Genomic DNA, 25,282 nt, shown 5'->3' with positions numbered 1-25,282 from the left:
GGCTTTCGGAAATGCGGGGCCCTGAAGTTTTTCCAGACTCATCTGCTACGCTGAGCTTTTAATTAGAAGTAGGCAAGGAGCTCAGAAAGAGCAGCTGATGTGAAAATCCCGAAACACGTGGTCTGAAGCAGCACCCATCTCCCCTCCCGTGAGCTAATCTCACAGCCCCATCACCAGGAATCGATGTTTACCTGTTCTCCCCAAAAGTGAAACAAACATTTATTAACACGTTTAACAGGTGACAGGTATTTTGACATTTACAAAAGAAGCACTGCTAATTAGGCAGAAAAAACCAAACCTTGAAAACACCCACCTGCCACAAATACACACATACGCGCAAACAAAGTCTCAATCAGGACTGAAAATCACTGAAAATTAGAACATTGAACACACATGATGCCTTCGCTGATTCATCCCTCAGAGCTGCTCCTGCAGTCCTCGGCTCGCTCCAGGTAATCTTCAAAGCCACCACGATGTCATTACACGCGTAATTAGTGACTCGGGTGAAACATTTACTATAGCAGCATCGCTTTTCAATTCAGATTTTTAGCTGCATCGAGGTGCAAAAAGAGCCGCTCGGCGGTGCGGGGCTGTGGGGACACTGAGAGACAGCGGGGTCTGCGGGGACACCGAGGACACAGCGGTGCCTGCGTGGGGCTGCGGGGACACGGCGGGCACAGCGGTGCCCCGGCGGGAGCACAGGCGGGCGCCGGCCCGACACTCGGCCCCGCGCGGCCTGCCGAAGCGACGACCATGGCGGCGCCCCCGGCGACGGCCGCGCCTCGCCGGCCCCCAGCGGGCATGCGCGGCGGGGCCGCTCTCTCGCGCTCGCTCTCTCCCTCGCCCCCCGCCGTGCAGCACCGCGGCCAGCGCCCGCGCGCAGGGGACGGGGCGGGGCGAGGGCGGGGCGGCGCGGGGGCGCGCGCGGGCGCGGCGGCGAGCGGTAGTCGGAGCCGGAGCCGGAGCCGCGCCGAGCGGAGCCAGCGCAGTCCAGAGCCGGCCCGGCCCCGGCCCAGCCCAGCCGCCGCCGCGATGCTGGACCCGTCGTCCAGCGAGGAGGAGTCGGAGGAGCTGGTGGAGGAGGAGAGCGGGAAGGAGCCGCTGGCGCCCGCCGCGGCGCGGCTCTCTCCCAGCCGCCCCGGCGAGGGCCCGGGCGGCGGCGGCGGTGCCGGCAGTGCCGGCGGCGGGGGGCTGCAGCCGGGCGGGCGCGGCGGCGGTGCGGCGCGGCCCGCCAGCCCCAGCCCCTCGGTGGCCAGCGAGAAGGAGAAGGATGAGCTGGAGCGGCTGCAGCGGGAGGAGGAGGAGAGGAAGAGGAAGCTGCAGCTCTACGTCTTCGTCATGCGCTGCATCGCCTACCCCTTCAACGCCAAGCAGCCCACCGACATGGCCCGCCGGCAGCAGAAGGTACCGCCGCGCCGGCTGCCCGGCCCGGCCCGGCCCTGCCCGGCTCTGCCTGCCCGGCCAGGCCCGGCCGCCCCTGCCCGCGCCCACCCTTGGCTGCGCCCTGCCCGCCCTGCCCTCCTACCCCCGGCAGCAGCCTTCCTGCCTGCCGACCCCCAGCCTGCTCCCCGGGCTGCCCTCCTGCCCCCTGCTCACCTACCCCCTGCGTGCTCCCCTGGACACCCTCCTGCTCGCGTCCCTGCCTGCCCCGCTGCCTCTGTCCCGCTCCCCAGGGCCGCAGCCGCCCGGGCACCCCAAGGGCAATCCCGGCGCAGGGCACCTCGGGCCCACACGGGTGGGGTTTGCTGGCAGCATCCCCATCCCGGGGTGCAGGGAAGCCCCCAGCCACCCCTCCGTGCCGCTCCCCGCTGCGGTCTCCCGCACGGAGCTGGTGCGCTGACATATGGCATTGCTCCTAGTTACGCAACATCAGGATTTGGGAAGTTTGGGATGTTGGCCGTCTAAAGGTTATGGAAAGGAGAGACATGGGTTACGTTGCTGGAAAACACCAGACGCGTGCCCTTGCCTCCTGCAAAGGGAATCTGCAACTCCATGCTCGCTGCAAAGTTTGCTTAACTGGGAGTGCCGGCACTGACTTTGGGAGTTACCGAGTCTCGCTTCAACTTCTTGCAAGTGTTTATGCGTGGCGAGCTCCCCGATGCTGGCTTCCCGGCAAAACGTGGCAGGAGAGCTTTGCGATGAAGTCTCTGCCACAATCCTGACTCTTCCTCCCCAAGTGCGTCACGCGGCAGGGTTGTGCGCTGCTGCAGGCAGAGGCTGGGCAGGAGCCCCTCACCTGGGCTCTCCGTCCCGAGGAGTCGTCTTCGAGCTCGTTTCTCTGCCGAGGCACAAGCTCATGGGCTAGGGCTGAAATTAAGTTTATCCAGGATGCGGACATGGGTGCCTTTCAGTCAAATGCTGCCAACTTTTTCCCTGTGGCAGCCAGAGTTAGGTCAGTGATGGGACGTAGCTCCCTGGAACAGCTGGCCAATTTCTTTTCTCCATTTTCAGTTGAGTTTCTTAGACTGCAGTTTTAGCCTTGATACAGTTCTGTGTTCACAAATGACCTTTACAAATCAGGCAGACTCCTGGATGTATTGATGTAAACGACATTCAGTTCTGCTACACCACAGGACTATTATTAGTCATTGCAACATACGGAGGTAGGAAAGTGTATCTGTACTGCATGTAGTTTAAAGGCAATATAGGACAATCTGCTGTTGCTGGAAAGTTGAATGATCTGCTTTTGTTTGCTGAGCAAAGAGCATAGCCGAAAATATAGCTAGGTTTGGATATATTTTTTTTATATATATATATATTTTTTTTTTTTTTTTTGCCTACAACCCTTTTCAATAGATTGTAGATTTTCAAAGTTGTCTTGGCTTTTGTTTCCTGTGCAACTTCTTCACGTTAGAAAAAGATGATGGAATTTAAGTAATTGGTAGTTTAGCGGAAATTAAAAGAAACAAACAAGCCCTGCAACTGTTTCTCACATAAAAGTGCCCTGAGATTGAAAAGGAGTTTTTCCAAAGGAGCAGGCAGCGTCTTAGTGGTCTGGAGAAGAATGGCTGGGAAGAAGGGAGATTCTTAGTCCCTGAAATCAAAATACTGTGCTGTGAAGGGACAGAAGGAAGGGAAGGAGAGAGAAAAGGGGGGAATAAAGTGCAGGTGAAACAAAGAAATGAGGAGTAATGAGAAAAAATGATAAACTGGCAGCAATACGTAAGGGAATGGGGAAGTTACACAGGATCTTGGGAGGAAAGAATCCATTCTCTGTGAAATGAATAACATAGGGAAATGCATCTGGCTTGCTTATACAAATAGCTAAAATAGGTGTGTCTCGGGGGCTGACCGTCTCCCCTCAAACTTAGCAGTGAGATGGAATTGGGAAAGCTAAATTTAACTTGACAAGACATGTCAAATTGAATTCGCCCTTTTAAAGGTGAATTCATTCTGGGTTTTCCTCTTCTGTATATCCCTTTATTCAGTTGTCATGCTGGGAGTAAATCCTTGCCCTTTTTCCTTAGCCAAGACTCCTGTTAAAGTCAGGGGAAGGACTGCCAGAGCCTGGAGTTTGTTGCTGGACTTCATGTGCTCCTCTGCTTTCCTCACGCATCCCTCTGGGAAAGCCCACCCTTCCTTCTCTGGCTCGAGGGGGACCGGAGGGTGAAGGTGTGGGACTCGTTCCCTCTTGGGCACCGAGCTTCTGTCACGGTGGCTCTGCCAGGCTGAATGGTCCCTGTGGGGACTTTGTGTATTGGTGGGCCCTTGGTAATGATGGAAACACCAGATGCTTCAAGACTCACCAGGGTGGAGCAAATGCATTTTGCTCCTCAGGGGAAAGGTGGGAGAAAACCAGGTTTTGGTCCTGCTCTGATGGGAGCTGTTGCCTCATTTTCCTCATCAGCAGAGGAGGGATAAACTGTTTCCTTCCCCATCCGCCATTTGCGAGGGAAGGGTTTCATCCTGGGAGAAATGGGAAGGAGAAAACCCCCAAGCGCTGTCGTTTGCTGTCCCCACGCTGGTGTGCAGGACCGCGCTCCTGCCTCTCCTGTCAGTGCCGGACGGAGAGGCTGCGGAGGGAAATGCTTGATCCACTGCACGCATGGGCACCCTGGAGGTGCGAGGGCCTGACCCTGCCGATCCGCTCGCTGCGGTTGCTGCCCGCGGGCAGGATGCCTGGGAGCCCTGCTGGGGCTCTGCCGAGGCGTGGGGACCAGCCAGGCTTGACGTGGGGCTGCTCGGACCCCATGCCTGCATCGGGGAGGTGCCGAGCAGCCACCGCAGAGGTGCTTTGGTGGAGCTGTGCAGCAGCGAGGGCTGGTGGCCTGTCCCCCGCCCCGCTCAGCAGGTCCTGCCCGACGCTGGAAGGAGGAGGAGGGGGAGGTCTGGCTTCACCTGGCCCACAGCTCTCTGCTGTAGCATGGGAGATGCTGCCACCCCCGAGCACAGCCCAAGCAGAGTGACGGTGGCTTTGCAGGCGAGGCTGTCGCCCTGCGGAGCAGCTGCCTGGCTGGGTTACTTGATAAGGACCAGCCCATCTCTGCAAGAGGACCACAGGGCCTGAGATGGGCTGCATTGCATGCAGCCCCTGCCGAGCTCCCAGAGCCCCGGCTGCTTCTGTCCTTGCAATTTTCTCAGACAAGAAAGCAATTGATTTTGTTGCAGTCGCAGCACTGAAGTTCTTGCCTGGGCTGAAGATCCCTGTGGTCCCTCCCCTGAGGTGTGTAATCCTCCCTCCTTGATCCTGCAGCGCTGCTGTATCAGAGCTGGCCAGTACCCTGAGCCCCGGGGGGCTGCGCGTACAGTGGTGTGATGCACAGGCACCGCGGGTACCGGTTATGTAGCAGCATGCCTGTCTGTAGTGCTCCGGAGCTGGAAAATGCAGCCTGGTGTTTTACAGCACTCGTGAGCTGCCGTGGAGTAAAGGGAAGTGTGTACTTAAGGTACTGTTGCAATGGAAAGATAATTACGTGCGGTTTGATAAGTTGTAACGTATATGAGAGTGAAGAGAGCAGTGGAAATGTGTGAATGGACGGCATAGCCGGGTATATGCTGCACGTGGGCATGACAGCATGGTTTGTTTATACCAGTAATAAACTCTGTTTCAGTTTTCAAGATGAATTCAAGTAAATGCCACTCAGGGCTGGTGTTTTTCTGATCCTGACACCCCAGAAATTGCAGCAACAGAGGAAAAATTGTTTTTTAGATCAGTGCATTCAAGCCTACACCTCTGCTTCAGGTTTATCTCGATGTTTATGTGGTAAGGCTTCACTTGAGTAGCTACACATCTGTGATGTCCACCTGTAAGTTCTTTTATTTACATCTCACTAGCATTGTTTCTTAAGGAAAAAAGAAAAAAGGCTTATTAGATACCTGCCTGTGCTGTCTTACTTCCCACTTGGATTTCTTTTTTAAGCTACTACTGAATTCCAGGCACGTTTGACAGGCAGACAGTGGTCTGCAAGATACTCATCCCTTAAAAGCTTGCTGAAAATAGGGAGATCCATATTTAACTCCTACCCCAGGTGGGAGGAAGGTGGTATGTGTGGGCAGCCCTTACTAGACAGTGGGGAATCTGAGCAAAAGACCTGCTGAATGTGTGTCCCGGGAGGAAAAGCTCCCATCGGAGCTTACACCTTGCCGGACACCAAAGGCCCCAGCCTCACGATGCGACTCAGGAGGAAAGTGGCTTTGCCAGCTCTGTTGCTCTCAGAACAACGTGTTTTAGTACCGCAGATGGCACTTAGCTTGGTAATTGCTTGCCCAGGATGTATTTAGTCTTTTCTCTAGCTCACGCTGACTTGTTGGAAGTAGAGTTGAGATGACTGGCTGTGCTCTGTCCCTCTCCCCGCTTGAGCCCAACTGTCTGAAGCCTTTGGGAGGAGAGCTCAGCCGACAGCCTGGGGAAGTCAGGCAACGTGTATGTCTCTGCAGGGATGCAGACCGAGCACCCGTGGATGTGGGTTATACCTCTTGCTAAATACCTCCAAAACACGGCAGCCAAAAGGCACAGCGCAACCGCGGATTCGGTATTTGATCATTCAAAATACCATAAACTGGGAGATCTTCTCCAGATTATCACCAGCCCTTTGAAAACCCTCTTTGGGAAAGGGGCAGCAGGAAGAACTCGTTAGGAGATAAAACCTGGAGGGCATGTTAGGTCAGGCATCGCTGCAGCCACGGTTGCCACCACCTGTTTTCCATCACTGTTTTTCCTCCCTGCAGAGCGAGGGAGCAGGCAGGCGGCACGCTTGGAGCGTAAATCAGTTCCCAGCAGGATAAATGTAGGACGAAAAAAGTTCCAGCTTAGTTGCAGATTACTGGAGCTACTCCTGGGAGAAGTGGCTTGTGATTTGGGTCCTTGTGTAAGCCTGTAGGATGATGTTGGGTGCATTAGCAAAATTCTCTGTCAAATTCAGCAAATCACTTAAGCTTGTGCTTTGCTGAGTGGTGATTGATGCAGAACAGGTGTGAGGGATCAGAAACTCTGTTAAATCGGTTACAATGCATCTTAAAATATAAAATTTCTGCCATTTTGGCATGCATGCAGATACTACAACGCTTAGGAACGTAGTAAAGCTAGTGCAGCCTTCCAAATCACATACTACTTCCCTATCATGGGTTGGGTTGCTACTCTCATGCCGTATTTACACAAGTTCTCTCTTAAAACCACCAACACATTGTTCTTCTGGGACAGACCGTGACTCAGGTGGTGTTGGGACTTGTTTTAGCAGCTTTCTGCTGGAGGAAGTGTGATTTTTATGGTCAGATTCTGCCCTGCCAGCCCCAAGAAACCCGTGGAGGTGTGGTTTTCTCAGCTCCGCAGGGGAGAAGGGATAAAGATGATGCTCTGCTTGTTTTCTCTCTGTTCCTCGGTTGCTGTCTAGTGCTGTTTAAGAAGGAGATGCAAGCTGCAGGCAGGTCTCAAGTGTGAGGTGACCCCATGCACAGTCTGGAGTTGCAGCAGAGCTCAACACCATCTACCAGGGTTTGCAAGATGATTATTAGAACTATGCCCATAGAAGCCTGGAAGAGTAGTTGGGGGCTGTCTTCACCGCTGAGCTGGCTCAGTGTGGGCACAGGCCACCACCACCATCAGATGAGAGCTGTGCGTGTGCCTGGGCTCTCGGCTAGGGCTGTTCCTGGGCCAGCTCTGTGCCATCTCCGAAGTGAAGGTGAGCCTGCTGCTTGGAGAGCATTGCCATGGGGAAGAAGGTCTGGCGCATCTGAGATGCGGTGTTCCTTAGCAGTGTGGAGTGCAGAATGTGATCGTTGTGATCAAATTGTCTGGAATCTGCAGAAAATGGTTATTTTCAGTTAAAACACTTATAATTTATTTTGCCAGTGCCTTATCTTAATTTAATTCTAGCAGATATTAAATATTTGTCATACTTTGGCTATTTATATACTTGCAGCTTATTGGATTGGGAAGCAGGTAATTAAATAGGCTGTGAGCTTGGTCTTTGGCTGTTGTAAAACTTTGCAGCTCCTGATCCATAGCCTGATGATTCCATTATTGTGGGTGGCACTCTTGGGTCAGAGATGATGTGAACTAAGAGTGGAGAAGACTCATCAGATTGTGCAGCTCCAAACCCTGCTAAAGCCCATCGTTTCCAAAAGGTATTATTTATGGTCTTGCTTTGCATAGTCTAGACGCTTTCCCCGAAGCACTTTGCCATTTGCACAACTTGTAATTCCTTCTGCTGAATGATGAGTCACTCATTCTCCGTTCACCTAAGCGGGAAGTGGTCAGCAAGTCATTTCCCTATGTAATTTTTTGTTAGCTGGAGAAGCATTTGATTTGGTTTTAGTGTGGTTTAGCAGTAGGAACCCAGCCATTCCAATGCTGCTACTAGCTGTAAACGGTTTGTATACATACAAATACTGTCAATGATGTAGTCCAGGGGGGTACAAGGTAAACATCCTATTTCTATTTACTTATGTAAACCTGATTAATATGTTAAGACCAATCGATATAGTATAATCAATAAAGCTGTTGCTTGGTTGGTATCGATGTGAATTCAGCTAGTGGCTTAGCAGCCCCAGGGTTTCACCCACAAAGTGATCTCTACGAACCATGTATATTCTAGTGTGTCTTTAAAAACTAAGACTAATTAAAACAGAGTTCCCTTAAAATAGCAGATGAGGAGACCTTCCCTGGTGGTGAGCAGGTCCTCTCTGTTTGTCACCCAGGAGGATGGGTGGCTCCTCAGAGGTAGGGTTTGATGGGTGGCCCTCAAAGGTCTTGCCTTCCTGGAAACAGAGCAGGGTGAGGTGCAAGGGAAGGTGACAACTCGCTCCCCAGCTCTCGGAGAGCGTGGTGCAGGCACGGGAGGACAAGCAGAGCTCGTCTCCTTGCCTTGGCTGCTCCACATGGCAAATGGCACCACCAGCTCCCAGCGGGTCAGAATTGGGCCACCCTTCTCGTAGGGCGTGCTTTGAGAACCAGCAGCAGGGTCCAGTTGTGTCTTCATGAGGGTGGGAGAGGGCAGATGCAAGAGCTGACAGGCTTCTGGGGACTTTCCCTGTGTTGTTACCCTGTAGGTACTGAAAAAAATACATGGAGCATCCTAATCTGGTGCTTGCTTTGGGAGAAGTTATTTGTGGGTACAGGATATTTGGGGTGCTTTGACTGGGCTTTCTTCTGGATTGGGTGATCGTCATTCTTAAAACCAGATGTAAGTGCAGTCGCTGAGTGTTTGATGTGAATGTGTGAAACTGTTGTTTGAAAAGGTGCTTTTAGTGGTAATATTGGTACTGTTTGTCTGTGGTTCAGGCTGATAAAGTCAGACGTTTTCTAGAATTTAAACACCTGAGTCAAAATGTCATGCAAATGTTTATTCAGCTTTGGGTAAGAGATGCTGTGTTTGTAGTTGTCTTAGTTCAAAACCTGTCTACCTCACAGTAAGGTTGGGAGCTTGGACTTTTAGTAGTGTGAGGTATATAATGACCGTGGTGAGGGGACATTAGCACAGGCCACCTCCAGCCTGAAGGGGTTGGAAAAATGCCCCGACACACAACTCAGTGACTTGACCCATGTGCTTCAGGACAGCTGTGTGGCCATGACCGCTCAAGTGCTGAGCATCTGCCCATACCCAAATGTTAGTGTTTCATGAAGAAACTTAATGAAATCTAGATTTAGCCATGTTTTTTCTAGCCCAAAGGGTGGGATATTTTTTTTTTTTAATGATGGTGCTGCAGTGTTTATCTTTGGGGACTGGAGATGCGTTGTGCAGATCTTGAAGGAACCCCATTGACTTTGGTAGGACTTTGGGCTGATGCCACAACACGTGCACAAATACCCTGGCAAACAGGGCTGCCCACTAGTGATCCAGCAGTGGCCTTTCGTGATCTCATCTGCTAAATTAGGGCAGTGTTCACCCAAGGGTAGGGTGCTCTTTGTCTTCAGAATATGAGGAGACAGTCTTCAGGTATAGCTTTGTTTGTAGACCCCCTGTTTCCACCTCCTGCTCCCTTTTCGGGTGGGATTTACAGCTGCACTTGGTGATTTAGGAGAACCAGGTATGAACTTGTCCTGTGCAAGCATGGAGCAGAGTGGCCCCATCCCTGCAAACCCATCACCTGCTGTTTGTCTTCAGCCTGGGAAAGGACCCTGGGGGGGGAACTCAATAAACTTTTTGGCAGTGGAAAAAAGCACTTGTTTTGGATGTTGTTGCTGCCTAATGTACTTCTGCAGGAGAAAGAAGCCCTGCATCCAGAGCAGCCGCAGCACGGTGGCGTGCACAGGCTCAGCTCAGTCCCTCGGAGCGGGGCTTGAAGCAGGTGGTTTGGCTCCCAATTGCCTGTCTGGTGCAGGGGGGGAAAGTAATAGGGAGGAAAGGCCAATTTCCAGGCTCATGCCCTAAGGAACTACTGATAGGAGAAATTATTTGTTAAGAAATGTCTTATTGAAACAGCCTCGCACATTGCCTTGTGAAGAGCATCGGTGCTGTCTGCTATAGCATCCGAATTTGATCCCAAGCACCTGCTGAGCTGGAGAGGATGGTGCTGGGAGTTTGTGGATCCTGTAAGTTCGTAGTAACCACTGATGTCTATTAGTTGCAACGTGTGTTTGCAATTGATGAGGTGTGTGGGGCACGCGGACTCCTGCAGGAAGCGATTCTCCCTTCCCTGGGGAATTTATCATGTTACTGGTCCAGATGATGCTAAGTTGGTGTTGCCCTGAGTTACAGAAGGCTGTGTGTTGGGGTGCAGGATTTTACCATCTTAAGCACCCCAACATGCGTCCGCAGCACCCCAGTGGGGGACGGGAAGGAGAAGGAGTTCAGGCATTATGTTTTAGGCACAGAAAATATTGGATGATTTGGGAGCAATTAAGTGAAGCTGTTCAGAAGTTCTGTTGGGATTACTGTTGGTGCTGACAGGCCCTAGCTTTTGCAAGAAGGGGGGTTTACTTTGCCTGGTGTGCTATGGGGAGGGTCAGCTGCTCTCTCACCTCAGCAGCAGAGGATTTAAGCAGCTGGGAGGTGATGTGGGCATCACACAAGCAGAACATCAAGCAACAGACAAATTTCCTCTAAGATGCTAAATATCCTTTCCTGGTTCAGCAAAAGGGCACAAATGCTTTTCGTATTGCGCATGCTGAGTTTGCTTTTATTGCCTACACCCCTAGATTTCCCCTCCCTCCTAGCAGACTGCTCCCACCCTTCTTGCAACCAGAGACAACAGACTCATCGCTGCTTCGGAAGGAAGCTAATGGGGTGACGCAGCAGGAGCCAGCTGCTTTGCTACCTGCATGGTGACAATGCAAGGATGAAGGAAGGACACAGCCATCGCTTCTTCAGCCACAGGCAAGGCTGCGTGACCTGCCAGCGGTGCGTTCCGCAAAAACCAGCGCTGTGCCTCCCACCCCCGGCACCGCAGACCACCCTCTGCCAGCGAGACCTCTAGGCAGAAGCCATCTGCTGCTGTTATCTGGGGATGTGCAGCTGTCTGAGCTGCACGGGGTTGGTTTTTGGTGCATAGCCAAGCGCTAGCTGGAGTTAGGACTGCAGAGACTTTGTGTGTGCTCAGTCATTCGCGAGGGCAGAGCAGCTCCCAAGCGTGAATCGATGCCGACGCTCTGCGGTGGGAAGGAACGGGGAACTGGGAAGGGCACCAGGCCTGGCTGAGGAAGTTTGGAGCTCGGAAGCGACAGCTTTGCTCCCTCCCTTTCTCGGGTCTTTGGTGCTTCAGTCTGCAAATTTTCCCCCTCCAGAAGGGTGTCTGTGAAGGAGCCGGGGCAGGGAAGAGGGATTGCTAACAGCTCCCAGGTGTGGCTGCATTGTCCTTTTCCATCTCCCATTTGCTTTGCAGCAGGCATGGCCCAGGGCCCTGCAGAAATGGTGGGGAATAGTACTTTTCTAGCCTCTAGCTGTCTCAAGAGAGAACTGATGTCCTCAAAAAAACTCGGGTTGATCATGCAGTGGTGGTTTACATTGGCCAGGGATCTGCCTGGTATGATTTCTTCTCGTTGGTGGGTTCCCTGGACTTCAGTGGCACCTTCTGCTCTTAAAGATGTTGGTCACAACTGCGAAGACCCTGTCCCTACCTTCAGCTGGGGTCTCATGGGTTTTATCTGCCCTGAGGGCTCCTTCTTCCCCAGGACCTCTGGCAGCACATTCCCCATGGCCCGAGCCGTGTGCCAGGAGGGTGCCTCGCAGCCGTTGGCACGTCTGCTCCAGCCTAGCTGGCCTAGGGAGGGAAGGCTGGGCAGGGGATGGCATCAGAGAGCTTGCTCTTCAAACCGCGAGTTTACAGGCTCATGGTAGCCAGTGCAAGCAGTTCTGACAAGACACCAGCATCCCCTGAGGGGTTACAGCAACCTGGGGGAGAGGGTTATGTGTCTGCAGAGCAGAGGGAGCACACCTGAGGCACAGGTAGGAAACAGAAAGAGCACACTGGTGGCAGCCTGAGGAGCATGCTCAAGTGGGTTTAGTATTTAGATTCCACTTTTAAACCTCTCTTTTTGCTTGCTATTAAATGCTGTTGCAGGTGCGTGAGTGCACATGCTCATGCAAGGGTTATCAGCTGAGCAGGGAAGGATCTCCGTGGGTGCTGGAGAGCGGCGTGGTTAGGGGGTTTCTCCATCGATAGTGGCAGCCACTGAGCTGCCCGGACTCCAGTGCCATACACGTTGCTGGCTGGCATAAAATGGGTGTTTCTTTCTAAGGCTATTTCACATCTCTGCTGCTGAACTTTTGTTTGGAGTTCCTCAAGCTCAGACCTCCGAAGCCTCCGTTTTAAAGCTCCTGCTTGGTGCATATTTAATGCAGAAAGATGTGTGTGACAGAAATTCTTCCTGTAATCTCATCTCTCTGTAAACTCTCTTCTCTCAGCTTCTGTCTTGCACCAGAATATTCCTGTCTGCGCAGAAGTCACCCTAAAAGTGAATCAGATCCTGCTGAGCGGGACAGTCTTCCCACCACCTATTTATAGTGTGTGCAATTACCCTCCATGCGTCTCAAAACTCTAATTGCCTTTTTATTGCTGTTTAGCAGTGTGTTAAAGGTTTTTGAATGCTCATGCCTTGTTTTCTCATTAGCTCTATTTATTCCTCCTTTGGCTCCCTTCCTCAACCTCATCAAATTTAGCATCTTCTTGCCTTCGGGGCCTTGGGCAGCTCTGCCACTTCTTACTTGTTCTCCCATGTCCTTTCTCATGTTGCTGCTCCAGATGCTCTGTGTTCCCTAGTCTCCCTCCAACATGCTGTTGGGGCCCATCTCCTGGAAAGGGCTTTGTGCTCACTGTGACGCCCTGCCAGTGATCCCTTTGTTGCACAGGGTGGCTCAGGCAAGATGTCTCAGTGTCTCCTAAGGCAGCTGCCTTCCGTCAGGTAAGGCTGGTTAGCACGGCGAGGCTGCCTGAGCAATTAGGGGCAGGTACCTGATGCAGGAATGGAGAGCAATGGTTAAGAGTCTGGAAAGAAGCTGGTAATAGGGACTGGGAGTTGGTAAGCAAGGCGGGAGGCAGGCCCTGTGGCCTGAGGTCCCCTGTGTGGATTGGTTTTGCCAGGGTGGCCCAGGAGCTGCTGCATCGCCAGCGGTCCCTGCATGGCACAGCCCCTCTCTAAAGCCAGGGTGTGTTGGGCTGGGGGCACTTACAACTGGTATCACTGGGATTGCATTTTTAATGCTTCGTGTATATCCTGTACCCATTTTCACCTATCTACTCTCTCTGATGGCCACGACAACGTTTGTGCTTGTACAGCGCCTGGCACCCTGCGTGGATAACTGTGAGCAAGCAGTAGCCTGGGTTTGTCTCATATAGTCTCTGAGTGCAAAGTCCTTTTTGATGTTATTTGCTTTATGTTTTAGCCTTGTTGTGTGGCATTTCCATAGCTCAAATTAATTTAATTATCCCCCGAGGTGCTTGCTTGCTCACAGTTGTCTGGGACTTTATTGCCCTTCTCTTGTGTATTGAGGAGCCCACACAACTCTGAATCACCAGTAAATGTAATCACGGTGCTTGATGTTTGTTCTTCCAAGTCCATGATATATACAACAAATGAAACTGGTCTTCATACCAATCTGTGCCTCCCCATTCGGCACCTGTTATGTTCCCAAACGCTTCCTCGCTGCGTATGGCCCCACCACTCAATCCTAACAACGTTCGTATTGACCAGAGAGATTAATATTTTATGTAAAATTGTATCAAAACCTTTGTCGCCCTATAGGTAATTTATGGCTAGAGCTTGTCCCGAGCAACCTTAGCACATCTGCTACGTGTGGTGTCAGCTCGGTGAGGGCTCGGTGACCGGGCTGAGTTAAGTAGCCCGCGGTGCTGTGCAGGTCGCGGGCTGAGGGCAGGGGAGTGCACGGCGCTGCCAGCCTGCACCCCTGCCTGCGGCCAGCGTTCGCTGGCGGCACTTGCGACGTGGGCTGTGCAGCTGCCCTAGGCTGGCATCCTCACCGCTGGGCAAAGAGCAAATTACTGAACTGAAACGGGGGCCGGAGCTCCCTGGTCTCGGAGGGGGTTTGCTCTTTCAGGTTTCTTGCGCTCCCGGGTGAAAGTGGAGGCAGAGCTCAGCAGTTTGGGTGCTGGCTGGGGGCTTGGGTTTGGGCGAGGTTACAGGCTCAGCTCCCTGCTCGCTCCTTCACAAGCTCGCATGATTCTCCAGACCTTTCTCAAGCTGCCATCAATAAAAAGGTGATGAAAATATTTCTCTTTCCTCCATAGAGCACTGGAAGATGGTGAGGGCTTATGAGGTGCCGAGTTAATTGCTTAGCGCCAGATGTGCAGGTCCCTGGGAGCACTAGGACTGGACTCGGTGAGAGCGGCCGTGCTGTAGCTCAGGCACACACTGACACTGAGCATCCATGGTCTGCCCCTTCTGCACTTGCTGTGTCCTCCGAGCAGCCTCTACAGCTGCTCCCTCTTAAAATAAGGCAGTTAATAGTCTTGCATAATTCATGCTTACAAGCTGTACGCACTTGATGATAAAAGGAGCTGATGTTTAATTTGCACACGTGAGGCTTCGTATAGATCTTAACAACTCTATGCACAATAGCTGTTCACCCTTTCCTCCTCTCTGTTCGCATTTGGGAAGGTGGGCAGCAGGCTGCCCGGTGTTTCCATAGGCAGGGGAGTGCATGCCTTGCCTGCAGCTTCCTCCTCTGTCATCTCCAGAGCTTGTCACAAGTGCTGCCATCCTTCAGGAGGGTGCAGCAGGGAGAACTGCGCTGTAATGCAGAAGCAGGACAGGAGAATCTTCAGCCTTATTGCTTCACTTTTCTCTTTAATGCTCTCAAAACCCAACTGCTTTATGAAGGGAAGGCAGCCTGGAGCACTGAGCCTGGTTTTGCATTGCTGGGAGTCTGCAAAGCGAGGCTCCGCTCCAGACGGGCGCTCTCTGGATGCATATGCAACGTGCTCCAGCTGCCCTTGCTTAGGGCGCTCTCAGTACAAACCGCGGTCGAGTCCGAGGCTTCCAGATGTTTGTCCTGTGGTGATGGCTAAGGCTTGCAGGGACAAACAGAATGGGACCACCAAGGGAGGGGCTTTTAAACTAACATAACAGCTCCGCTGCCCCCCATTTAATCCCATACGAGCAGGAGAAGAGTAAGACCCCTGATTCTTTCCTATCAGCTGAACACACAAGATTCAGTGGCCAGCAAGAAGCAGATGGCTTGCTATTTCTGTGCCCTTTCGTTTGATTGCTGCAGGTCCAGGAGGGAGTTACAGCTGCTCCAGTAGAGTGGCAAATCGTCTCCATTTATCTTGCGGTGTTCTGCCTCGATGATGTCAGATGGTCTCTTTACATTGCGTATATATTCACACTAAGCAAATCACAGTGTTTTTCCATGAAAATTTAATGATGAAAGAGGGCACTGTAAGTGATTTTTTTTTCTTTTTTCTTTAACCAATTGTTTCATTTGCTGTATAACCCTCATGCTAATGGTAATAATCTTTCCTTGCTGTGGCTCCGGAGAACAGATGTGCCTTTTGAATTTATTTTTTTTACCTAGACAGAATCTTCTTTTTTTTTTTTTTTACAGCTCTGATTACTTGCTTTGCAATGCTGTGACCTGTATTCAAGGTGAAACTTGTGATAAATATTTGCTTTGGGGAGGGAGGCACAACCATGTTTTTGAGAAGATTAAGGCCTGTCAGGCAGCAACCCCCGTTTCAATTAGACGTCAAAATGCAAATTATCCAGGCTTCAGAGTATGTCAAGGTGAGAGTAGAAAAGACTTTAATCCCTTCTGAGATGAGGATTCTGAAATCCTCATGTGCTTTAATTGTTCTTGGTCAACTATGCTGGCTAGGAATGGTGTGAGAATAAGTCAAAGTTGTGCAGGAAAACCCTTCAGTGATACTTGTGTCATGCGTTAAAAGGTTTGCTGGCTGTTTGTAGTACTTGCTCGCTCAAAGGACTATCATCCCTCAAATGACAGAAAAATGACTCTGAAAGTTGCAGCTGTAATGACAGCTCCCCTGATTTTAATAGCTCGATTGTTATTTATTCATTTTTGCATGGGGTATTAGCAGGTAAGTGGTGTGTGAGCCGGGCTGCAGTGTGCCCGGTGCAGGGTGCGCTTTTGGGTTAGCATCCTTGCGTCACATCTGGGGGACATGTGGGGGCACGGTCTCCCCTCCGCCCCACCTGCATCGCCCTGGGGAGCCCCAGCTGTTGAGGGTGCAGCGGTGGGTGCCCGGGGCACGCAGCATGAGGCCGCGGAGCAGCTGCAGAGGATGTCCCGTGCTCTAAGTGTTCCCGTCTACCTGGTGATGCTGCTGGCTCCACATGTTTTCACCAGAAAAGCAATGATAACAACAAAACACAAAAGGTTTTTAAGGCTGGTGTTGTGGAGGTGCATCCTGGTTTGGGCATCCTGGCCAGCAGCGTTTCTCTAGATTGCCTCTTGGTGCTTTTGATTAAATTGGCTTCTTTCATGGGAGGATCTTAAAAAACAGGCACTTTCTCAAGGCCAGTAAAAAAAAATCCAGCGAAGACAGGTGCAACATGGGTGCCATGGCCAGACCTCTCCAGGTGACCCGTGGGACTAGCCAGCCCTGCGTGACCGACCCCGGTGCTTGTCCCAGCCCTGCGTGACCGACCCTGGTCCTTGTCCCAGCCAAGAGCTGGGGTTGCCATGCAAAGACGGGGGAGCTCGTTGCGGGACAGCAGGGCATGGGAGCAGCCCCCCGGGGCCCGTGGCAGCTCTGCTGGATGCCCCATGGCTCGGATGGGGCAGCAATGCTGAGCGGGGCCACAGCCAAAAGTCGCTGAGCATCAGCACCACTATATAGCAGGACTGGGGGTTTTCCCCACGATGCTGGTGCCTTTGGGAGAGATGGTGCCTGGAGCTGAGAGCGCAGTTTGCTAAAGCAGAAAGGAGCACTTTAACCTTAGGATTTTGGGGGCTGGAGGGAGGAATTGCTTACACGGATGCTTGGTATGGAGCGCGTAGGTTCTTGGGAGGCTTTTCTTCCCCTTGCTGGCTTTGAAAGGGTGAATGAGAGAGCTTGGGTAGTGGGATAACTGAAATATTTTCTTAACCTCTGTTTGAAGAGATAAATTAGAGTTTTAGAAAATGTAAGGTAAATGAAAGATGATGTTTCTACTTTTCAGTCTTTCTCCTTTTCATATATCTGCTTCTCCTTCTGGCTTCTCAGCAAACATTTAATGAAAAAATTGGGGGTGAGAACCAGCAAAAAACAGCTTGGCCTTGTTGAAACCTTGTGTACAAGGTCGAGGCTGTTTATGTAGCAAATCTCACAGGACTTGAAAAATGTCCTTGGTGTCATCTTGTGCAATTTATCAGGGGTGTTTATGGAGTCACAGCACTACTTTGCACCAGAGATGGCAACCATACGCTATGGTTGTACATTATGCCTCTTTTTGTACCCAGCTTGGATGACTAAGATTTGTAGATACAAGGCTCATAAGCTCAATGAAAAATCGTAAAAATGTGAATTATGCAGCTATTTTCAGAGCAAAACACTTAATTATGGTTGCGTGTAGACTTTGCACTAGAAAAACTGCTGTAGGCAGAAGCTGTATAAATGTCCATGTTCTTGGGAACTGGACCTTGCCCGAAGGGCATTTGCAGGCACCCCACATCACCCCCTTCCCGAGAGAGCTGAGCAGCCAGCAAGTCCCCCCATGGCTGGCAGGTCTCCCCCAGCTCTGTGGGGTTCAGGGTGTCTTTGCAAGGCAGACCTGGGCATCGCTCTTGGGAGCTGCTGGGAGTCGGGGACCGAGCTGAGGTTGGAAGGGCTGCAAACAGGGAGGCAGAGGCAAGGAAACAACCTTCTGCATCACGCGGGCTGCTGCTGCTGAATCACTGTTTACGTTGTTTCTGTACCTGCTGACTTGATGCATGGAAAGAGGGTACCTCTATTTTTAGTCCCTACCTTGTGCATTCATGCACACGCACGCTGAAATTAGACTTCTTGTGATGGGAGCAGTTTCTTGCCTACACGGGGAAAGTATTTCAGAGTTGTGGCACAGTAACAATTCCTGATTTCTTCCCTTCCTAACATCATCCGCACGAGGAGAGAGTGGGGGAGCAGTGCTTGCTCTGTGTATAGTAAAGTAGCATGGGAAGGACCCGAGTGCCTCAGAGCTGCCTCTGCTGTCGGCGCCGTCCAGCCGCGGTCCTGCCCCCGCTGCCTTTCTGGCACCGGAATTGCAGCTGCCAAATTTTATTCCATATCCTGCTGGCTTCCTTTACCATCTCCTTTTAGGGCTGATTTGGTACCTAAATATGATCTATCAACTACTGCAGCAGGACCAGGGTGTTTTGGTTTGTTACTGTCAGTTTTTACTCGCCTGTGATTTCCTTTGCCTGTCTTGTTGCTCCCTGATGCTGGTGGTGCAATATTGAGCTCTATCAGCAGAGGAGTAGGTCCCAAGATGAAACCAGCACATTTGTGTTGGCAGGAGTTGTGTGTTGGCTGTTACCTGCTGCTACAGTTAATTGTGTTGTGAAAACAGGCGCCGCTTTTGCATACGAGCTGGGACATTGAGGTGAGGTAAAGCAGTGACTCGTCAGTGGTAAAAAAAAATCACATAGTTTTCACCACGGCCAAGATCTGGTTTACTTCATTAACATTGCACGGAGCAGGAGTGCAAAGGTGGTTGCTGGTAGAATATTCCAATGAAAACACGGCTTTCTCATCCTAGTGTATTGGGAATGGCAATGGCACTTTGGGAAGAGAAGAAATGAAAAGTAAATGCTCTGCTTTTAAAGACCTGTGTCATCAGTGTGGCAGCAGCTCTGTGGCACTGTCTGTCCTCAGCTGCTGCGACTTCAGAACCTGGCCGGGATTCCCCGGAGCTAATGAGATTATTTGACTTAGTGGTATTATTTAGAAGATGCATTATTCCCTTTCTGGTGCGCAGGGTGCCGGTCCCTGCCCCCAGAAAGCCTGGGAGCAGGTGCTGTTGCTCAAATGAGTGAAATGGCATGTACAGTGATAGCGAACTGGTGCGAGTGCCGTGTCCCATGTGTACAGGGAGCGTGACGAAAGGCTCATCAGGATTCCTGCCTTAAAAACCCTGCGTCCAAAACCTTAATGCCATATTTGCATCCATGACATTCTCCCAAGTGCCCTCTCGGCTCTCCTGTCAGGAGAGGGTGGCAGGGGAGACCCTCCTGCTCTCGACCACTGGACAAGGTTTGGCATCGGCTGGGGGGAATCGTGGCTTTGACCCTGAGGTCTCTGTAGCTTTGGTTTCTGGAAAGTCGGCTTGCTAAACTGCTGTCTCCCAGCAGGTCTCCTGTCCTAAACCTTTTGCAGCAGACCCTGCAGCAATCTTGCTTTCCTTACCCACCTTGTTTAGAGTGTTGATATCCCGAAATTAGCATTGCCTCCAAATTCAGATCTGTTTCTGAAATAACCATTTAACCGTGCTGAGAGAGTTTGGGCAGGCTGGAGAGAATGACTTAGTCATTCTGGTACCTGCTCTGGCACAGCAACGCCCGATGTCTTTTGGCTCCTTTGCTGCCCTTTGTCATTACAGTGCCTTGGCACCCGCACCCAGGAGAGCGCAGTGTCCTTGTGAAACCCTCGCTGGGCGAGTTCCTCCCCTCGTCTCGGGGATATCAGGAATGAAGCAGTCACTTGCATCGCTGCAGAAGACAGTTTTCTGCCTCTGGAGCCGCACACAGAGCGGGTGCGTGTTTGCCCCTCGCTGCACACGTAGCCCCAGGTTTCTCCTGGTATGAAAAAGCCTGCTGAGTTGTTTTGAAACTTCCCAGCAGGGAAGAGTTTTGTTTCTCGTACTCCATCGTGTTTGCCAGCCCAACTTGTGAGCTGTTTGCCAGAAGTACACGCACAGGTATAAATGCATTGGCTTCACGTGGGCTGGTTTTCCACACGTTTGTGGCTGCCCTGCGGAGGGGCATCACCAGCCCACGCTGGAAACCTCTTGTGGCAAAAAGGGGGAGAAAGGGAAGAGGGGAGCCGAGGAGAGGTGGGAGGAAGGTGTGCGTGTTGAAGGAGAAACACCATTTGCTTCTGCTTTACCTGCCTGGAGAGAGACGAGGAGTGCATCCGGGCTGTGCCAGGACACTTTCCCCAGCAGCTGGGAATAAGGTAGAGCAAGGGATCGGCGCATCCCAAAGATGGGATAGTGCTACCCAAGGGTATGGTGGGTACTGAGTGGGAACCTACCCAAATCCCTGGCCCGGGAGTTGGAGTGTGGTGCCGCGTACCTGATGCTCTTGGTGCTGTGATGCTGGCGTGGAGGGACCTGTGTTCGGGAGGGGAGGTTGTCTTGGTCTCGTCCTTGCAGTCAGCCCATCACTCGGGACACAATGCTGATGAGCAAGCCCTTCTAGTTTTACTTGGAAAAGGCCTGTGAGCTTCCTGCTGAGGCTGCCCAGGAGCTCGTGAGGCAGAGCACGCCTCGGGCATGCTGGCCTCCTGTTTGGAGGGCCCATGTGTAGTGCTGCTGGTTTAGGGTGTTTTGCTTTTATTTCGGAGAGAAACCAATTGGGAGAGGCATGTTCTTCTGTCCACGCTGCAGACAACCCTGTGGTTGCCTTTCCTTCTCTCATGGAGAGCACCAGTGATCTTATTAAGAGGAGCAGGCTTAGAGGGCTATTACCAAGTTTGTATTGAAAAGCCTATTTGCTAGGTAGGTTTTCCTAAGCTTTTTAGAGACAGATCCACAGTGTACCTTTCTGTTTCAGAGGGGAAAACACTGAAGGTTTGGGCACTAAATGTCCTTTTGTTCTGGACCCCAAACTGAGATGCAGATTTTTTCTCTCCAAGGATGTTTAAAGCCAAGCATCTTGAGGCTGAAACAGTATGGAAAGAGCCCCAGCTGTTCCTGAGTCTTCGGTCTCCAGGATTATTCAGAGATTTGCAAATGAGAAGGGTACTGAAAGCAGTTGCCTTGAGCTTCAGTGGAAAAGTATTTGATGGTATGTGGTTATCTTGCAGATAACTTCCCAGGCAGCATCCTACATAGGCAGTACTTTTCCACCACTGATGCTATTGGTGGCCAGAGCTCTCTGCTTGGCTTACAGCCATACTCTTATTTAAGGCACAGAGAAACTAAGGCAAGGGGAAGAGAGGCTGGGCACATCCTGGGTGGGGAAGGTGCTCCTGAATCAGTGCCATGGTCTAGCTCTTTCCCTGCCATGCCTGGGGGAGATGCCAGTGGCTGTGCTGGGGATGCTCCAGTGCTTGACGTGGGGTATGTGATGTCTCGTCAGACACCTGCACGGAGGGCTCACAGGTCAATACCTCATTATAGCAAATACATGTGTCTGGCTTGCCTTTTTGCTCTCTAATTGCCACCTCCTTGCTTCCTATCTGCATCCCGTAAGCAAGCTGCCGTGATAGTTAATTACTCTTCTGGGTTGAGTGCTGTATGATAGTCCATTCTGTCAATACTAATTGTTTTATAGAAATATGAAGTACCACTTTCCCTTCCCTCCAAGGACTTTGAGATGCGATGTGGGCTTTAATGATATCATTTGCCCTTCTGTCCAGTGTGAGCAGGAAAATATCATCTCCCATTTGCAATGCGCACTTAGGGTTGTCTTTTGGAGAGCTGCGAGCACGCTGCTTTTGGGGTCTGTTCTTGTGCCTTTCCAATAAAGCTCTTTCCCTGCCCTGGTACCTGGCTGGTGCTGTGTATTTATAACTAATCAATCGCAACCCATGATCAGAGCGATGATTATTGTTTGTCCTGGTGAATCCAGGCAATCCTTCCTTACACCATTCCCTTCCTGAGTGGGGTTCCTTCTTCTTGCTTTTCAACTTCGGTTTATTAAATAGGTTGTGCAAAAGAAATAAGTAAATAAGAAGAGGTTGTTGGTGGGCATCTCCTGAGAGTGCACACAGTAGCATGTAAGGATATCACATAAGGAAAACTCCTTCTCATGCATGAAAAATGTCAGCCCTTGACATTCAAAGGTATCTCTGCTTGCTTGCGCTCCGGTGGTCAAGGTAGGCATCCACTGGTGATGCTTCTTTGCAGGGGGATTTATAATTTTGGATGTATTTTTATTGCTCTGGAGTAAACACCAGATAAACCCACATTCATTCATAATTAAAGAAAGGTAAATTAAAATGTGCCCCACGTGTGTTCAGCTTCAGGTTACGCGGTGTGTTTGTAGTGACTAATGTTTTGGGGCTGTGCTCTGGTTCTCTTTGCCCCGCTGGAGGTTTTGCTGTTAGCTTTTGCGGTTAGCAGTACTGCATAGAGCGGGATGAACTCTCGGGTGAGCACCTGAGATCTGTGCTAGCTGTTGTGCGGAGATGAAATAGGAGAGCAGGGATGGGCTCCGTACCTGCTGTGGGAAAGGCCCTGCCACTGGGATGCTCTAGACCTGATCCTGACTGCTTTGTGTGCCCATAACTTCCTGCAGAAGCCTCAAAAATAAGAATACGGATGTGTGTGAGGTGCTGGTGTGATTTTAACGGAGACGGGGAGGGTTTGTTGGCAGAAGGATGGTTGGCAGAGTCATGTTCCCTGGTGGGGCAGGGAGGATGAGAGGTGTTTTAGCCCTTCACTGCGTAGCACCTCCTGCTTGGCATGTGCCTCTGCATTGCTCGACGCAGCTGCAGGTGCATGTCTTGGCACTTAGATCAAGGCTTCATCTGCTCTCGGCTGGTTGCACCAGGCAATAGAAAACAGGCTGTGCAGGAGGAGGGCTGGATGCAAGGTTTGATGGTATTCCTCTGTCTTCCCAGGGGATTCACAGAGCAGAACCATGCTTAATTAGACTTGCTTTCAGAAAATAGTCCAACTTCTGTTGCTATCAACACTTTTCAACAGCAAGCACGGGAGGGCAAGCAGCGGTGGAAATATAACAGACCCACAGGGCCAGAAATACTCTGAGACTGAGAACTGGGAGGTAGGAGTGCTGATCCATGAGTTGAATGATGCCAAACAACTGCCAGCTATTCCCCCTGGCATGCCATGGTGCTGGGCTGCTGAACATCCTCGGTGCATCCTTGTCAGGCTGAGGAATCTGAGCGTGTCCAGAGATGGGCAACGGAGCTGGTGAGGGGTCTGGAGCACAAGTCTTATGAGGAGCGGCTGAGGGAGCTGGGGTTGTTCAGTCTGGAGAAGAGGAGGCTGAGGGGAGACCTCATCGCTCTCTACAATTACCTGAAAGGGGGTTGTGGGGAGGTGGGTGTTGGTCTCTTCTCCCAAGTGACGAGTAACAGGACAAGAGAAAATGGCCTCAAGTTGCGCCAGGGGAGGTTCAGGATGGATATTAGGAAAAATTTCTTTCCTGAGAGAGTGATGAAGCATTGGAAGAGGCTGCCCAGGGAGGTGGTGGAGTCACCATTATTGGAGGCGTTCAAGGAACGTGTGGACGTGGCATTGCAGGACATGGTTTAATGGGCATGGTGGGGTTGGGTTGATGGTTGGACTTGATGATCTTACAGGTCTTTTCCAACCTTAGTGATTCTGTGGCTCTGATTCTGTGGCTCTGATTCTGTGGCTCTGATTCTGTGGCTCTGATTCTGTGGCTCTGATTCTGTGGCTCTGATTCTGTGGCTCTGATTCTGTGGCTCTGATTCTGTGGCTCTGATTCTGTGGCTCTGATTCTGTGGCTCTGATTCTGTGGCTCTGATTCTGTGGCTCTGATTCTGTGGCTCTGATTCTGTGGCTCTGATTCTGTGGCTCTGATTCTGTGGCTCTGATTCTGTGGCTCTGATTCTGTGGCTCTGATTCTGTGGCTCTGATTCTGTGGCTCTGATTCTGTGGCTCTGATTCTGTGGCTCTGATTCTGTGGCTCTGATTCTGTGGCTCTGATTCTGTGGCTCTGATTCTGTGGCTCTGATTCTGTGGCTCTGATTCTGTGGCTCTGATTCTGTGGCTCTGATTCTGTGGCTCTGATTCTGTGGCTCTGATTCTGTGGCTCTGATTCTGTGGCTCTGATTCTGTGGCTCTGATTCTGTGGCTCTGATTCTGTGGCTCTGATTCTGTGGCTCTGATTCTGTGGCTCTGATTCTGTGGCTCTGATTCTGTGGCTCTGATTCTGTGGCTCTGATTCTGTGGCTCTGATTCTGTGGCTCTGATTCTGTGGCTCTGATTCTGTGGCTCTGATTCTGTGGCTCTGATTCTGTGGCTCTGATTCTGTGGCTCTGATTCTGTGGCTCTGATTCTGTGGCTCTGATTCTGTGGCTCTGATTCTGTGGCTCTGATTCTGTGGCTCTGATTCTGTGGCTCTGATTCTGTGGCTCTGATTCTGTGGCTCTGATTCTGTGGCTCTGATTCTGTGGCTCTGATTCTGTGGCTCTGATTCTGTGGCTCTGATTCTGTGGCTCTGATTCTGTGGCTCTGATTCTGTGGCTCTGATTCTGTGGCTCTGATTCTGTGGCTCTGATTCTGTGGCTCTGATTCTGTGGTGTTTGAAAGTCTGAAACTGCTGTATGCAGGGTGAGATTACATGGCCATCAATGCAAGCCATCAACTGGGAGGTGACACAACTTCTTCTCTGGAGGAAGGGATTTTTTGCATATCGTGTGGGATTTATAAACAAAACTTACTCCAGTATGGGCTGAACCTTTCCTTCATCCCACTAAAATATGGAGGGGGGGGGTGTGGGGTGGGCATTAGCTTTTTAGACTTGGTCTCTGTCCTCTTCATCTGTGTTGAGGGCAGGGTTTTTTTGTGATCAGAGATTTGTTGTTTGGTTTGGAGTTCCTGTGCAAGGACTTCCCATCCCAGCTGAGCACTCTCAGTCACTTCTCTGGTGTTTTTCTCTGCAAGCATTCAGCAAAGTTTCATGTACTGGTTCTGTCACCTGCAGAAAATCCTGTTCCATGACCTTAAAATGCATCCCAACTTCAAACCTGCTCTATCAGGGGCTTGAGTAAGCCTGTGCTGGTGTCCCTTCTGTCGCATCAGCCAGGCTTGTTGGAGGCTGCATGTAAATTGGTCTCTGAAAACAGTTTTCTGATCTCAGCCACAAATCTGATTATGGTTACATTAGGGAATGGAAGCGTGAGAAGCTGGGCTGTTGCTTTAAATTTTAGCATTAAAGGTCAAGTTCAGTTGATTTTTAATCCTTTGACAGCAGCAGCCTCCTGTCTCATACACCTGCAACTTCTTGTGTGTCTACCAAGACATAGGCAGGAGCTTAGAGATCGGGCACCAGCAAGGCCAGGCTTTGCTTCTGGGACTTTTCTGGGGAAAAGAGGGAGGAATGTCTCAGCTCCCAGTTTGCTTTAAGACAGGAGCCTGGAGCCGCTGTCGCTGTGGGACCCGGTGCTGCTGCTTTGTGCCTGCTGTCAGCAGGATGCTGGAGCACAGCCCTGTCCTGGGCGGGAGCGACGGTACCTCGCTGTTTGGGACCAGCACCTGGAAAACTGTGGCAAAATGCCCACAGGCTTTGGTGTGAGTGGGGCCAGCTTC

General features: G+C 51.3%; 1 protein-coding gene across 16 annotated transcripts in view; it reads left to right on the top strand.

Annotated features, from left to right (window-relative positions):
• Positions 1-1,032: 1,032 nt before the first annotated feature.
• CADPS (calcium dependent secretion activator) overlaps positions 1,033-25,282 on the top strand; it is a 221,134-nt gene continuing 196,884 nt past the window's right edge. For all 16 annotated transcript variants that reach the window (XM_059823543.1, XM_059823545.1, XM_059823536.1 and 13 more), the window contains exon 1: positions 1,033-1,404. In XM_059823543.1, the coding sequence (XP_059679526.1) occupies positions 1,033-1,404 (372 nt within the window). The remainder of the gene's footprint in view (positions 1,405-25,282) is intronic.

The sequence above is a fragment of the Gavia stellata genome, chromosome 12 (genome assembly GCF_030936135.1).
Source record: "Gavia stellata isolate bGavSte3 chromosome 12, bGavSte3.hap2, whole genome shotgun sequence".
NCBI lineage: Eukaryota > Metazoa > Chordata > Aves > Gaviiformes > Gaviidae > Gavia > Gavia stellata.
This window is presented reverse-complemented; position numbering and strand designations above follow the sequence as displayed.